This window comes from Ursus maritimus, unplaced genomic scaffold (assembly GCF_017311325.1).
Source record: "Ursus maritimus isolate PB19 unplaced genomic scaffold, ASM1731132v1 scaffold_10, whole genome shotgun sequence".
NCBI classification, from domain to species: domain Eukaryota; kingdom Metazoa; phylum Chordata; class Mammalia; order Carnivora; family Ursidae; genus Ursus; species Ursus maritimus.
In genome coordinates, this window is record NW_024423344.1 from 67,108,547 (window position 1) to 67,124,391 (window position 15,845).

The 15,845-nt window shown below is 45.4% G+C and overlaps 1 protein-coding gene across 1 annotated transcript in view; it reads left to right on the forward strand.

The window, feature by feature from the left end:
• Positions 1-15,845, forward strand: part of FARP1 (FERM, ARH/RhoGEF and pleckstrin domain protein 1) — a 218,372-nt gene that overhangs the window by 114,609 nt on the left and 87,918 nt on the right. Inside the window, exon 2 of the mRNA XM_040623988.1 lies at positions 11,245-11,349. Coding sequence (XP_040479922.1) covers positions 11,245-11,349 — 105 coding nt within the window. The remainder of the gene's footprint in view (positions 1-11,244; positions 11,350-15,845) is intronic.

The window sequence follows — 15,845 nt, forward strand, 5'->3', positions numbered from 1 at the left end:
TACTTACGAGCTTTTTTGTAAGCCTAGAGTCTGTGTGCTTAGTCTTCGTCTCACTCTAGCAAGCTGGTGGCAGGAAAGGCCGGTCATCCACAGTCAACACACAGAACTTGCTTGCTTTTTGGGGTTTTCTAGTTTGTGGATCATACAGACTTGTCCCCCTCTGTCCCTTATTCCAATTATCTCATTCCTCAACCCCTCCTCAGAAGATTTTTGGAATATAATGGAAAGCGTATGTTTTATTTTACAGTGGTTAATGTGTAATAAGGCTTAAAACTACCCAGGGGAGTTTTCATAGATATCAAAAGGTGGAAAAACTTGGAAAAGCCTTCAACTACAAACGAAGCATCTTCCTAAGTGCTGGCATCAGTGCTTGGTGTTTTATGTGTTTACCTCATTGAAGTCTCAGACCTGCCTCCTTAGGGGGGTATCATTGTTCCATTATTCAGAGGAAAAATCAGTGCCCAGGCAGGCCATGTAACTAGCCTGGGCCACATAGCTGGTAAATGACAAGCCAAGCATCGAAGTCCTATCCAAACAACTCTGGAACCTCTGTCCAGTGTGCTCCACCCCACCCCCCCCATTCTGTGCTGCTCCAAATGTGATCTCACACATTTTTATACCTAGTAGTAATAGCTTCATCCATTGGAAATGTATAAGTTTGGTGTCCATCTTACTTTATCATTGTAATGTGTCCTTTGTTTATAATGAAAATACTCTTTGTAGTCCTTGACTTTTTCTCCCCCCAATTTGCCAGTCCCTATAGTAGATGACCAGTATTTGGGTATTTTCCCATTATAAAATAGACCTAACATAAAATTTACCGTGTAAGCATTTTTAAGTGTGCGGTTCAGCGGCATGACATACATTCACGTTGTTATGCAGCTGTCACCACCGTTCATCTCCAGAATTCTCTTCCATCTTCCCAGACTGAACTCTGTACCTCTGAAACGATAACCGTCCATCCCTGTTCCACCTGCAACCCCTGGGAAACACCATTCTACTCTCTTGACTACCTTCAGTCTCTGTTGGATAGCCACCTTTTGTTACCTTTGTTACATATTTGTAAGTTTCTTTGCCCTAAGTCTGGAGCCTCTGTGCCGACACTAATCTGAGCTTTCCAGTTTTTCAATGGAGGAGAAGTACAGTTGACCCTTGAACAATGCGGGAAGGGTGCCAGCCCTCTGTATAGTTGATAATCTGTGTATAACTTTTGGCTTCCCCAGAACTTAACTCCTAGCCTCCAGTTGATCAGAAGCCTTACAGATAATAAGATTAATAGTTGATTGACACATACTTTATATGTTATATGCATTATATACTGTATTCTTACAATAAAGTAAGCTAGAGGGGAAAAGTTACTAAGAAAACACATATATAGTATGGTACTGTATTTATTGAAAAAATCTACATGTAAATGGACTCAATGAAGTTCAAACCCAAGTTGTTCAAGGGGCAGCTGTACTAACTCAGATTAGGACTCTGACCTCCTTGCAGACATGCACACCTGGAGCTCAGGCCCTCGTGCACCCCAGTTGCTTAGTGCTTAATGGGATGTTAAACCTGAAAAGTACGTGAAAAAGAATGAAAAGTAAGTAGTATTTATTTGGGAGGTTTTATGGGGATTGCAGAGCTGAGAATTCTTAAATTGACCTGAAAGCTGTGTTTTTCACACCTTGGTTTACATATTTTTAATGCATAAAAAATAATTTAAATGTCCTTTTTCAGGATGAGAAAATGTTCCCATTCTCCCTACTGACTAACTGAAAAACATTAAAAATGTTTTCTGTTGAAAGTGTCTGTAAACATTTAAAATAATTTCTTGTTCATTTAATGTTCCTGGAGGTTGTCCAAGAACCTTGGAGGTTGGTTCTTGGGGGAAAAGCTGTGTTTAAAACACATGGTAGAAGAAATCTGCCTGCAGGGGAAGAGAGATGAGAACCGGGAATCTCATGTTAATTCCGGTGCTTTGTTTTACAGAGTCTTCACCCTTCTGTTAGAATATTAAGCTGAATTCAATAAAGTATTTACTTTCTATCATACTTTGGAATAATAATTTTGGAGGCTAAGTGCAGGATATCAGGTGTATTTTCAGAAATTCATGCTCCATGCACTGAATTAAGTTTTGAGGCTTAATTAGATCACTGAGCCCAAGGAGAGAAACACCAAACTAAATAGACGTAAGGAAAATGAAAGCATTTTTCTTTTGCTGGGAAGGATCTAATGCTTTTTCCTGGAACAGTCATGATCTGGGTTGTACTTGCTTGATTCATTATTTGTGTGATATCTTATTCCCTAACAAATGGATATTTTTTAAAAAGTCAAGATTGTCTTATTTCGATAAATTTTGGAATTTTTTCTTCATCTACTTCTGAAAGTGATCAAAAGACAATGAATTGCTCAGGGTCATGAGCAGAGAAACCCAGCAATAGGAGTGGCCAAGTTCTCCATCCAGTTTTCTTGTTTTGCTCCTGGCATTACGGACGTGCAGGAGAGCCGTGGAAAGCCTCTGCCGCGCATGCGCACGTGAAGTCTCGGAGCCAGGGAAGGGGAGTGACTTCTGTACTAATGACGCTGTGGTTATAATGTAGCCAAATTACAGCCAAGGAGCTGAAAGCACCCATTCTCTTCTTGGCCTGGAGTCGGGGCTCTGAAATCCAATCTGAAGTGTGTTTAATGAGTGTTCGGATCACTGGGGCTCAGTGCAGCAGGGAACAAGGAAGGCAGTGTCTTCGCAGACAGTGTGGCCGCCCTTGGAGCCACAGTGGGAGGTAGAATCGCCACGTTTGTGGACGCGTAGATGGGCAGGCCTAAACATTTAGCTACATTCTCCCAGAATGAAAGCCTTGTCCCGGCTCCCAGGCTTCGGTGTGAAAGTTGGTAGTTCACAGCGGTGGTGATCACAGTGTCTGCTGATGAGGCCGCCGCTACTTTCCTTTGCGCTTTTGAGTCCTTTTCCTCCTCCCCCCTCCCCATCATACTTACTACCCGGTAGAGTTTACTGAGTACTGAAGAGCATCCTAACAGCTTGGGGTGTAGGAAATCATATATTCCTCACCACAGCCCTATGAAGTCGTTTGGCGATTACGCCCATCTACAGAAGAGGTAAGGGAGGCCCAAAGAGTGGCTTGTCCAAGGTCACACTGCCGTGCAGCAGAGACACGGCATTTGCCAGAAGGCAGTATTCTTAAAAAAAAAAAAAAAATTTTTTTTTTTAAACTTTTTTATTTTAAAGAGAGAGCGAGCAGGGGTAGGGGCAGGGGGAGAGGCAGAGAATCTCATCAGACCGCGCTGAGTATGGAGCCCAACACGGGGTTTGATCTCACAACCCGGAGATCATGACCCAAGCTGAAACCAAGAGCCGGAGGCTTAAGCAGCTGAGCCACCCAGGTGCCCCCGAGTTTGTCTTCCTAATGATGATACTATATTGCCTCCCTGCATCAAGCAAGGGCTGGAAAAACAGCACGAGAAACATCTCCCGCATTTCAGTTGTCTCATTTCTGTGTTAGCTAAGGAGTCCTGCCTCTGCGCTGGAAGATGGTGATTGGCCTGTGTGCCACTCCCCCTAGCTTGCAGGGGCTGTGTCTCACCATGGTTATCCTAACTGTGTCGTATTACGTGGCCTACGAACCCGCTGTGGTGGCTCTAGTTAGAGCTCTTGTAAAGCATCAGCCACTTTCCTTGGTTTTATCAGCAGGTTTTCTCCAGGACAATTTAAGTCATCGAAATTGCATGTATAGGTCTTGAAAGGGACAAGAGGGAAAATGGAGAGACTCTGGGGCTCAGTGATTAGGAGCAGAGTCTCTGAACTGGGTTTGAATCCCAGCTCCACAGCGATGAGTGTGATCTTGGCAAGTCTGTGATCTCCAACCTGGAGTTGCCCCAGGGCAGGTAGCTGAGTAGCAGAGGTGCAGGGAAGCAGCTGAAATGCTGAAACAGTCTCTCTGTCCCCAGAGTGAGCCCAAGGGCCGTTGCCTCCGGCCTCCAGTGTCTGTATTGACTCCAGCAAGCCACCAGCCATTACTATTGATGTCCTGGAGGGCAAAATGGTAGGGACTCTGTTCGGGCTTCTTGTGTGCTCCCAAGAAGTCCGGTGCCCTGATTGTGATTCACCAGCCTTTCCTTTCCTCCCCGGAAGAGTCTTCTTTTTCTTCTTTGGGTTCCAAAATGACCCAGATACTTGCCTTAAAATGGTTTGTGTTCATTCATTCTGTGAGATACTGTCTGGCCCTTTGCAACCTAGAAGTTTAGACTCCCGTTCTGGAGAATTCCCTTGCATTGTGCTCCCATAATATCCTTTGCTGTTGGATCTGTGTAGAAGTCGCATTGGTCAGACATTGGAACTCCTGAGCCCGTGAATGCCCTGCACTCCCATCTCAGTGCCGTCTCTGTCAGGATGTCTTGTTGCTAGGAGCTTTCACCTGTATCTTTCATCTCTTCCAGTGAAATTTTTATTTCTGTGCTGCTGTTTTTTTCTTTTTTTATTGTTAAGAGCTCTTAATTGCTATACAAATACCCCTTATTATAGCTCTCTGGCTATGTTTAGTTTTTTTGCTTTGTATCTTTTTTTCTTTTTCTCTCTCTTTTTTTTAGTGATAAACTCCTAGCTATATGGGGATACAAATTACAGTGTTTTAACAAGTGTTTTCCCCTACTCTGCATTGTCAGAAGTGGCTGGCGTCTCCCATTTCTGACCTTTTGGGGAGGGGGGAGTTCTGCATAGTGTGGTCACTTCCCTAATGCTGACTCCCTCCCCTCTGCTCTGTTGATTAGATTTCAGCATTCTCGTCTGTCCTCTTCTAGAATTTGGGGGGAATCTCTCACCTGCTGTCTATTGTCTCATTTTCTTGGTTTTCTGTGAATATATTCCTCTTTTTCCATTTTGCATTCTCTACTGTTCTTTTTTAAGCGGGGTTTCTGGGTGTAGTGGAGATGCGTGTATTGAATTGGCCATATTTAGCCACAGACTGACATTCTTTTCATCGTTTATATTAAGCTCTGTCTGGCAGTGGCCTTGTGCTAAATTTTCTAAGAGAAACATGCATTTATGGACAGTTAGGTGGGTTCCTGTGGAATTTCTCGAATTGCACTCTCCTTGAACGTCTGCTTCGTTGGCAGCTCCTGACTGTGCACAGAGGGGCGAGGAAGGGGTAGCCCTGGATGGACCGCTGGGGTGTTGGGAATGTGTGTGAGTTGTGCACATTCCAGCCTGGCTCCCGCCCCTCCAACCTCACAGGTGGAAGGCTCTCAAAAGAGAGACTATTTCTTAAAAAGGGTTTCAGTTCTAGAACGCTGTTCACATCTAGAGCAGCGGCTATAAAAAGGGGAATATCTTTTAGCAGCAGGAATGATTAATTGCCTTCCATAATTAGTCTGCTACTTGCTGAGTGTATTTGATGATCAAGTTAGAGAAATTTTGAAGGCCAGAGTTTTGATGTTATTCCAGATCCGCTTACTGGCTTGTTATTTCCTTGTAATCTCGCTTCTCCGAAAGGGGCGCTTCTGGATGTGACTGCATTGCCTCTGCCCCCATGTGGCTGAGAGATGGTTATGAGTTTGCAAAGTACCACAGACTAGGCGGCTTAGACAACACATTTAATCTCTCACAGTTCTGGAGCCTCCAAGGCCCAAACCAAGGTGTCATCAGAGCCGTGCTCCCTCCAAGACTGGATAGAATCCTTCTCTGCTTCTTCCACAGAAGAAGGGGGGGGGGCTGTTCATCCTTGGTGTTCCCTGGTTAACAGTCACATCCCTCCAGTCTCTGCCTCTGTCCTCACGTGGCCTCTTCCCGGCGTCTCTGTCTTCACACCATCTTCTTCGAAGGAACCGGTCATATTGGGTTAGGGCCAACGCTAATGACCTCATCTTGACTACATCTCGAAGACCCTGTTTCCAAATAAGGTCACATTCACAGGTACTGGGAGTTGGGACTTCAGCATATGTTTTTGAGGGACACAGTTCAGCCCATAAACATAGGTTTGGCTATTTTTTTTTTTTTTTTTTTTTTTGCTACAGTTAAGCCTCTAGCTTGATGTAAGCCTCAAAGAGAAATCAGAGTGAGAGACCACGAAGCTGGCCAGCTAGTCCTGTGTGTCGAGGATCCATGTGTCATTCCGTAGCCACTGATGAGGGGCGCCTGCGTGGCTCAGTCGGTTAAGTGTCTGATCCCGGGGTCCTGGGATTGAGCCCCACATTGGGCTCCCTGCTCAGCGAGGAGTCTGCTTCTCCCTCTCCCTCTGCTAGTCCTCCTGCTTGCACACGCGTGTGCACTCTCTTGCAAATAAATAAATAAAAAATTTAAAAAAGTAGCACCTGATTGATGTGACTGGCACCTTGCTACTCAAAGCACAGTCCTTGTACCAGCAGCTGCCACCCTGGGAGCCTGTTAGAAAAATGCCGATTCTCAGGCCTCACTCCGCTCCTCCAGAATCGGCACGTGTCGCTCATTAAGGTGATAGACGGGCACAGAAATCAGAAGTGCTGCTCTGAATCCCCAGCGGGCATCCTGGGATGGCCTCCGTCCCTGGAGACCTCTTCTCGCAGCACGCTGATGGGGTAGCCAGGCGTCCCGTGACGTTGCAGAGGCGTGCCTTGATGCTTGGAAAACGGGTCCTCCTTCTCAAGGTCAACTCATTCCCCCACCGTCAATGCTATAACATAGCATTTTCCCTTCACAGTAGAAGCAGCAGAACAGAGAACTTGTCCTTCTTTGCCAGGCCCTTTGCTAACCACTTGCAAGCGTAGTTTTCATTTTTACACTGATCCTGGGAGATAGTGGGTCCTATCTCCAGGCCTGTCGCGACTCCCATGTCCTCTGGACTGCGTTGTGCTCCCCTGCCCTGCATTCGGATACCGAAGCCTGAACTGTCCTTGTGGCTGTATTTGGAGTAAGGAAGCAGTGAAGGTCCAGTGAAGCTATAAGGTGAAACCCTGAGTAGGGTTAGTGTTCTTAGAGGAAGACACAGCGGGGAGTTCTCTTTCTCTCTACCGTAGCGCTTAGCATAACAGTCTAGTTGCGCTGGTTACGTGTCTGAGCTACTTGTACTGATTTCTGTTCTGCAGCACCTGAGGCCAGTGCCTGCTCGGGGCTCCTGGCTCGCCCACTGTACCCCAGGCTCCTCAAGCCCGCAGAGTTTTACGTCCACCCACCTGGTCAAAAAGTAGCAAAGGGCCCTGAGGAAATCTCCAGGATTCTAATGCCCTAAGATTAGACTTGTTGAGGGTTAGTGGGTTATAGAGCTTTGAATAATATTGGAATAGGTATTAAAGGTAAGAAAAAGAGGACCAAGGCCTCTGAGAGAAGCCATTCTCTGCTGGATAAGAGCATGCCCTGGTTGTCATGGTTACGTTAATCCCAAACCGGGAAGGGGGGGGGGAGGAAACAATACACTTCCAGAAAAGGCTTTCTGAAACCTCAGCAGATACGATTTTTTTAAACCTGGGCAAACGTTATCTTTATAGATTCGTGACTGTGAGATTGTTCTTGAAAGGTTAGAACCTTGTATCAAGTAGGGGAAATCGTGTGTTCAGACGCTTGGAGGAAGTAGGGAGAGGTAGAAAAATAGACCCCCTCCCCCTTGAAAGAATTGTCTTTATTCTTTTGGAAGAGGGGAAGAAAATACTCCCACATAAAACTATATGTAATAGAAATAACCTGAGGGCGTAGATAGATTTTAAAGGTACAATAAACCAAAGGAACTTTGATTCACAATTTTTAATAGCTTAAAACCAAATTTGAACGTTCATACTATTTGTTACTCAGTATTTAGTGACCAGACATTCCCCAAGAAGGCAAAACTCCTCCTAAAAGGTAATTTTCTAGGATTCCATGAACAGCCAATTCAAAATGGAGAAAATCAACAGGGACGCCCAATTTTTTTTTTTTTTTAAGATTTTATTTATTTATTTGACAGAGAGACAGCCAGCGAGAGAGGGAACACAAGCAGGGGGAGTGGGAGAGGAACTCCATCCCAGAACGCCGGGATCACGCCCTGAGCCGAAGGCAGACGCTTAAGGACTGAGCCACCCAGGCGCCCCTAGGGGCACCCAATTTGAAATCAGCCAACTTATTTGTGCATAAGGCTAAAATTCAAATGCCTTTTGGAGCATAATTAGAAGTAGCCAATACGAAAAAAGTGATAAAAAATGTGATTATGTAGTTTCACTAATTGCTGGTTTGTTCTCCAGAATAAAACATATAATTGCTATTTGCTGCCTTTTCTGTAAGGCACAGATGTCTAGAACTAATTTTAATCAAGCCTGGCTGACTGTGGGGTTGGCCAGACTGACCGTTTCTTAGAGGCTGTGGGGGTCTTAGAGGTCTGTTTCCTCAGCCCCAATACTAACATTTGGTGATAATTAAGAAACTCATTTGTCATAAGATCCTTTTCATATTAAACTTACTAACATTTAGGTTTTCAGATGATGTGTAAATTACCTTTCCCTTCCTCGTGTATGGTACCTTGTGCAGCATTAGATGGAAACGTGTGTGTATCTTCAAGTAAGCCTGCCCTTTGAGAAGAGACCTTTACAGGTCCGAATTCCTCAGGGCCTCTGCTTCGTGCTCTGCTAGCTTTATCCACGCTCTTGGATATGCCTCCTTCCCCATTCACACTTCATCGACTTATTTCTGGATTCGTTTTAGCAAAAGCGCTGGTGGATTTATAGCTTCTTGAACCCCGTTCCTGGCTCCTAGTGCAAAGCCTGCCCCAAATGCAAAATTTGCGGTTACTGCAACAATGTTCATTTCCTGCCAAACACATAAAAGACCTCTTTGCACCGAGAAATCTTAGCAGGTGTTGAGTGCGGCCACATGGGTGTTCGCTCACTCTCCCCACGTGGTCAGGCCTTCACAGCCACTCTTCCTTGAGCCAGTCCTAGCCCTCGATATTTGTCTGAGCTCTGATGTTCTAAGAAGAGCTCACTTTCTGGCTCATAAAGAAGTTGAAACAGAATCTATTGTGCGTCACCCTCTCCAGCTGTTTATAGACATGAACCCCACCGCCAGTTACTTTTTCTTGTTTCTGTTTCTTCTGTATTTTTCATTATGATTGTGTGTGTGTGTGTATCATAAAATTGACCAGTTGAGCCATGAAATGTACAGTTCAGTGGCGTTAAGTACATTCACCAGCACCACCATCTGTTTTACATTCTGTGATGTGATTTTGTTTTGTGGTTTTTAAAATTTAAATCCTAGTTAATTAACATCTACTGTGATGTGATTTTGAAGAAAATTGGAGACGAGTGTTGAGGACTGATGTTGCAGACTGTCAAAGTAACTCCACCGTAGGAAGTAAAGGAGGGCTGATTTCTCTTAAAGAATGGGAATGAAATCTTTTCCTTCTTTATTAGACGTTACTGTTTTTCTCTTTAGTCCCACCATCAGCGCACGTGAGATGATTCCACCAGTGACCCTTGAAGCAGGCGCTGAAAGAGCCTGGTGAGGTTGGGATTACCCATGGTGGATATTGTATGCCTTTAGATGGCTGTGAATATTTTCTGGATTTCAGTGATGGAGGAAAATAGGGGTATAAAGTGGCATCTGTTTAAAAAACATGCTTAATGACTGGACACCGAAGCATCTTTGATGGCTCCTCAGTTCATGCCTGGCCAGGCTAACGGACATGCCCACCATTGAACTCATCAGGCTCTAGCTCTTCCGTCTGTTAGTCCCTCGGGTTACTGATTGGTCCCTATAAGGCTCTGCTCTTCGCAGAGGGAAGGTGAAAGTATAAAAGCAGTAACTGGAAATGACCATGTTTTGAAACATTTTTCTTCCAGTGTTTGAACTGCATGGTGAACTTGGGTCCGTTTTATTAGCGGGTCATTAGGAATCCACTAGGCATAGGATTCTTAGAAAGAGAAACCAAGGCACATGATTCTTAGCGTTGAGGGTAGAAACTGGGGTCTTCTCTATCCTATTCCCTTTCCTGTAGATTCGGTATATAGACAGTGCATGTCGAGTATTAATCGCCGTGGGCATTGGATTGAGTGCCAGCTGCTTTGTTGAACAGTAAGAATATAAAAGTGGAAAAGGAGCCCTATGGAGAGACAGGCCCATGTACACTTAACCGTACATAATACTGCGGAATCAGTAAGTTTTATTTACTTGTTCGTTCGCTTCCAGATTGCTTGGTCGTGGGGCACTGTGGATCCAGAGATTAATGAAGCGCAGCCTTTGCCTTCAGTGTAGGGGAGGTGTGGGGGTGAGTTTGCACAAAGTGCGGGGAGAACCTAGGGAAGGAATCCGTAAATTCTGCCTTACTTGCGGAGGGAGGGACAAGGAACAGGGCCAGGGTTCCACTGCCACAAAAAGGGCACAGAATCATGAATCGAAACCTTAATGTCCCCACAAAACCTGCACACAAATATTTATAGCAGCTTTGTTCTTAATCACCAACACTTGGGGGGTAACCAAGCTGTCTTTCAGTAGGTGCATGGATAAGTAAACTGGTACAGCCATGCAAGGGAATATTCTTCCGCAATAAAAAGAAATGAAGTAAGAAACCACAGAAAGACACCCAGGGACTTAAATGCATACCGCTGAGCAAAAGAAGCCGATCTGAAAAGGCTACATGCCACTCGATTCCAACTATGTGACATTCTGGAAGAAGCAAATAGTGGAGACGGCAAGACGACCAGTGGTAGCCAGGAGTTTGGTGGGGGCATGAGGTGGGGGGCGAGGGTTGACTGGATGGTGCACGGTGGGTTCTTAGGATGGCGAGACTATCCTCTGTGACCCTGTAACGGTGACTACGTGAGACTACATGTTTGTCAAGACGTATAGCGCTGTAGAATGCAGAGTGAACCCTGATGTAAAGTGTGGGGTCGCAGTGACAATAATGTGTCCGCGTTGGCTCAGCAATGGTAGCAATGCATTGATGCAAGATTAATGACGGAAACTGTGTGTGTGGTGAGGAGAGGTATGTGGGAACTCTCTGTACTTTGTCTTCAATTTTCTGTAAATCTAAAACTCCTCTAAAAAATAAAGTATTTTTAAAAACGGGGTGATGCCTGGGATTGAGGTGGGGAGGGGAAAATGGCAGAGAATTAGCATCTAAGTGGGAATACAGCCTGGAAAAGGCTCCAAGGTGAGCAGTCGGAGTCTGGTGGTCCATGGTCACGGAGGTGGGCAAGCTGGGAAGGGCCCGAAGATTCAGGGATGAAGAGGCTTCCCGTGGTGGGAGCCGTGGCTCGTTTTCATCTCCGCCTGTGTCAGAGGGTAACTCCTGTTGTTTCTGTTTGCAGCAACGAGCCCCGGGGAAAGTGTTGCTGGACGCAGTCTGTAATCACCTGAACCTCGTGGAAGGGGACTATTTTGGCCTCGAGTTTCCTGACCACAAAAAGATCACGGTAAGTGATGGGAAATTAATGCTGATATTTTACCATCTGCTTGGCTTCGGGAAAGGTGAGTAATCGGGTCTGGTTCCTTGGCCATACAGACCTATCACAGAAGAAGCACATCCGGAAGGCCCTTGCTAACTTTTTTGAAAGTACTACGTATCTGGGATTAGCGAGTGCAAAGAGAACACTCCGTGAAGACTGGCTCCCTCTGACCCATTCCCCCACCTGTCCCTCCAGAAACGACCATTACCAGTTGCCTCTGTATCCTTCTGATAAAAGTCTGTCTGTGTATATACAAACACATACTTTTGAAACACGCTGATGTGAGGAAGCAACATAAAACGGCCTCTGCCTTCCCCACCACTTCTGTTAATGTATCGTGATGATCTTTTCTTTTCCGCACATAGAATCCACTTCCTTCTTTTTCAGTTTTGTGCCATTCTGCCGAATGGACATGTACAACACCTGTTATAAACAATGGGATACTTAGGTTGTTCCCAGTCTTTTGCTCTTACAACAGAAGAAGCTACGGCAAGCACTCTGGTACATTCAGGCTCGCACTGCCGTGTTTCAGTATTGAGGTCCCGTGGCACGGAGTCGCCTAATCCATGGGTTTCCATCATCCTAGAGTTTGAGAAAAATGTCATTTTGTTCTTTACAAAGATTTCATCCATTTGAACCTAAAAGTTAGAACATAGCTTATGGTTCCTTTTGTCTTTTGGCTACGGGCACTTATCTTAACCTTGTATCTGAGTCTTTTATTAGACATCGTTTGAGCCTCTTAGTTCATTGACTGTATTTCTATTTATTCTTCCACTCAGTACAGAGTACCTAGAACCTTTGCTAGCCACTGTGCTAGGGATCCAGTCACTGTAAGATGCAGGGAACGTATGATCCAGGTGGGGTATCAAGCTTAGTTGGTGACCAGCACAAGGCATGTGACAGGTGCCCTGCTGGAACCAGGGGGCATTGGGCAGTGGGGGCAACAAACAAAAGATTTTTGTTTGTTGCCCTGGGAACAAGGGAAGGGAATCCTTCCCAGGTACTACAAAACTGAGTCCCATGAGGCCTGTAGGAATTGACCTAATAGGATGTTCTGGTGAAAGGGGGCCCTATATTTAAAGAGCAGAAAGCAACCTTCAGGAAGCTGGAAGGAAGGCTGGAGTTGAGAGGCAAGGGGGAGGGGCTCAGTGAAGGAGGTGAGAGAGAAGAGGCTATAAGGGAGGCAGAGAGCACATCTCGAAGGACTTCTTATACCATTGCTGTCCAGTAGAAATAGAATATGAACCACATGTGTAATTTCACATTTTCTGGCAGTTATGTTAAAAAAGTGAAATTAACTTAAAAGTATAGTTACCTTAATATGTCCGAAAACATTATCATTTCAACATGTAATCAATATCAAAAACTATGAATAAGGTATTTCACGTTTTTTCAAGCTGGTCTTTGAATCTGGTATGTATTTGACACAGCCCCTCTCGATTCACGCCGTCCTTGTTCCAGGTGCTCAGTGGACACGTGTAGCCAGCGGCTATCGTATTGGACAGCACAGCTCTGTACCAAGCTAATGTGTTTTAGGAAGCTGTCAGTGTGTTTTAATGGTATGATCCGATTTACGGTTTAGAAAGAGGACCGGGCTGGACTGGAATAGGACAAGACTAGAGTCAGAAAAGCCATTAGGAGCTTGCCGTGTTTCAGGCTGGAGACAGCACTGGAAGGAACGAAGGGAGCAGCGTGATGGAGAGCTGGAGGGAGGTGGGTGAATTCAAGAGGTTTTGGGGGAGGAGGCGGCTAGGGATATGATTGAATGGAAGGGCTTATGAGGCAAAGCAGGCTCGGAGCAGCTGGGTTTTCTAGCTTTGCCATCTGGGGGATAGTGGTGCCAGTCACTGGAGATGAAAGTCTCAGAGAGGCCATGTCTGTGAAGAGGTAAAGACAATGAGTTCCATCCCAGACTTGAGGACGTGGGCATCAGTGGACATCCCAGTGGAGACGTCCAGTGGGCAGTACCAGTAGGCATATCTCCTGGAGCACAGGAGAGAGATCTGAGCTGAAATACAAACTTACAAATCCTAGTATTACATTCTTTAAAAAAATTTTTTTAAAAAAGATTTTATGTATTTATTTGAAAAGAGAGGGAAAGAGAGAGCAAGTAGGGGGAGGAAGAGGGACAAGCAGACTCTGCGCTGAGCCCAGAGCCCAACATGGGGCTCGATCTTATGATCCTGGGATCATGACCTGGGATGAAATCAAGAGTCGGATGTTTAACTGACTGAGCCAGGCAGGCACCACCCCCCCCCCGGATTATTTTAAATATTAATTGAAGCTCTGAAACTAGATGAGAGGGTAGACTGAAGAAAAGAGGTTAGCCTGGAGTACCGGCGTTTAAGGGATGGACAGAGAAGGAAGAACCCTCAGAGAGGGTGCAGATGGGGAGGAGGAAACCAGGGAAGGACACATCACAGAGCACGGGAGGAGGGTGTTACAGGGAAGGCGTCGACAGGAGTTGCGTGGGTGGGTGGTGAATGAGCAAATCTGTCACATACCTAAAAGTGGGTGTGACTAGTGTTTTCTCAGCGTGTTACTGTCTCCAAATACTCTTCAGCATTTCCTCGTGCTTAAATTAAATCTAAGCCTCCCCGACTCCCATTCCTTTTTCTGATGTGACAAATGACCACAGATGGGCCAAATCTAATTCTGCATTCTATTTATCCAACAATTATTTTGTGCCTACACTGTCTCAGTCATCATCCTTTATACGATCGAAGACACGTGATATAAAGTGACAGCAAGAAGTGGTTATGGTTTCCATTCATTAGAAGTGCACAGCTTGGTAAGAGAGACAAGGAAAGAAATAATTACATTACGATGTAGCAAGTTCTATAGCACATTGTTTCATTAAATTATTTTATGTTAAAATAATGATTCTCAAAACACCAGAAGATATGCTATCTCATTAATTCTAACAACTTTGCCTGAACTACAGCAAGGGCCTAGTGGCTTCCCCGACTCCACTCTTGCCCCGTTCTGAGCCAGCTGGAGTTGCTTTTTTAAACAATAAATTAATAGTGGTGAGAGTACTAAGGTGCTCAGGACTGTTCCATATCTAGGTCAGCCAAATAGCTAATGGGGGAGATGGGATTCTAACCATGTTCTTCCGAACCCAAGTTCAGTGCCTTTCTAGAATTTACAAACCTGTTGATCTTCCTGTGCACCTCCAGGGCTGGTTTCTTTCAGGTTTTATCAGGCTTGATTTTTATGATCTCACTACTTTCTTGCACTACCATTTAGGAACGTGTTCAGCTGCAAAATACAGAAAACCCCCTGATGATGACAAAGAAATAGGTGTTTGTCACATGCAACACAAATGAAAGCCACCACATGAGTGCCTACCATGTGCCAGATTATTCTAGTCCCTGTGGACACAGCAGCTAACGTGGGCCACGTTCTCAAGCAGGAATCCCTTTGCAAAGGGCCAGATAATAAAAAACTGTAGGAAGGCGCTGCCGGCCATGGGGTCTCTGCTGTAGTTACCCAAGGCTGTCCTCGTGGTGCAGGAGCAGCTGTGGACAATACATAGCTGAACAGATGTGGCTTTGTTCTGGTGAAACTTGATAATATGAGAAGCCATAGTCTGCCAGCACCTGCTCCAAAGAGTTACAACTCTGTGCAAGGCATCCTATTAGTTTCACCTGCAGTATTTCATTCATTCCAGAAAAGCCCATCCCACGGCCTTTTTCTGATGAGGAAGCTGAGGCTTAGAGAGGTGAAGTCATTTTCACAAAGGTGCGCAGCCAGGAAATACGATAGCCGTGAACCAGGTTCAGTTCTGCCTGAACACAGGCTCGTGTTCCCCATCACCCCTCCATTCTGACCGTATTTCCACGTTTTGTTCTCTGTCAGTGTCAGAATCCCAACCTGAGAGTTAATTCCGCAAGGTTAAAAGAAATAAGTTGTTTCGACAGAACTGACGTGTGATGTTAGATGAGGCGGGAGAGGTACTTGGGGGAGGGGCACAAGGAGGGCTTCTGGGGCCCTTGGTCGAGTTCTGTTTCTTGATCTGGGTGCTGGTTCTATGTGTATAATCAGCATGTAAAAATTCAGTGACCTCTACACTTACCCGTGTGTGTGTGGTGTGTGTATACAACATCAATAAAAGTTTATCCCCAGGGGCGCCTGGGTGGCTCAGTCGGTTGGGCGTCTGCCTTTGGCTCAGGTCGTGATCCCAGGGTCCTGGGACTGGGCCCTGCACGGGGCTTTCTGCTCAGAGGGGACCTGCTTCTCCCTCAGCCCCTCTGCCTGCCGTTCCCCCTGCTTGTGCTCACGGGCTCTCTTTCTCTCTGTCAAATAAATAAAATCTTAAAAAGTTTATCCCCGAATTCAATGAAATAAAAGCACATAGCAGAAATACTGACCAAAAAGTGCCCCAAGGCCGGCTGACAGAATCTGTTTTGCAAGAGCCAAGGACAAGTCTTGATTTTTGTTGAACTGAGGAAGAGCCACTC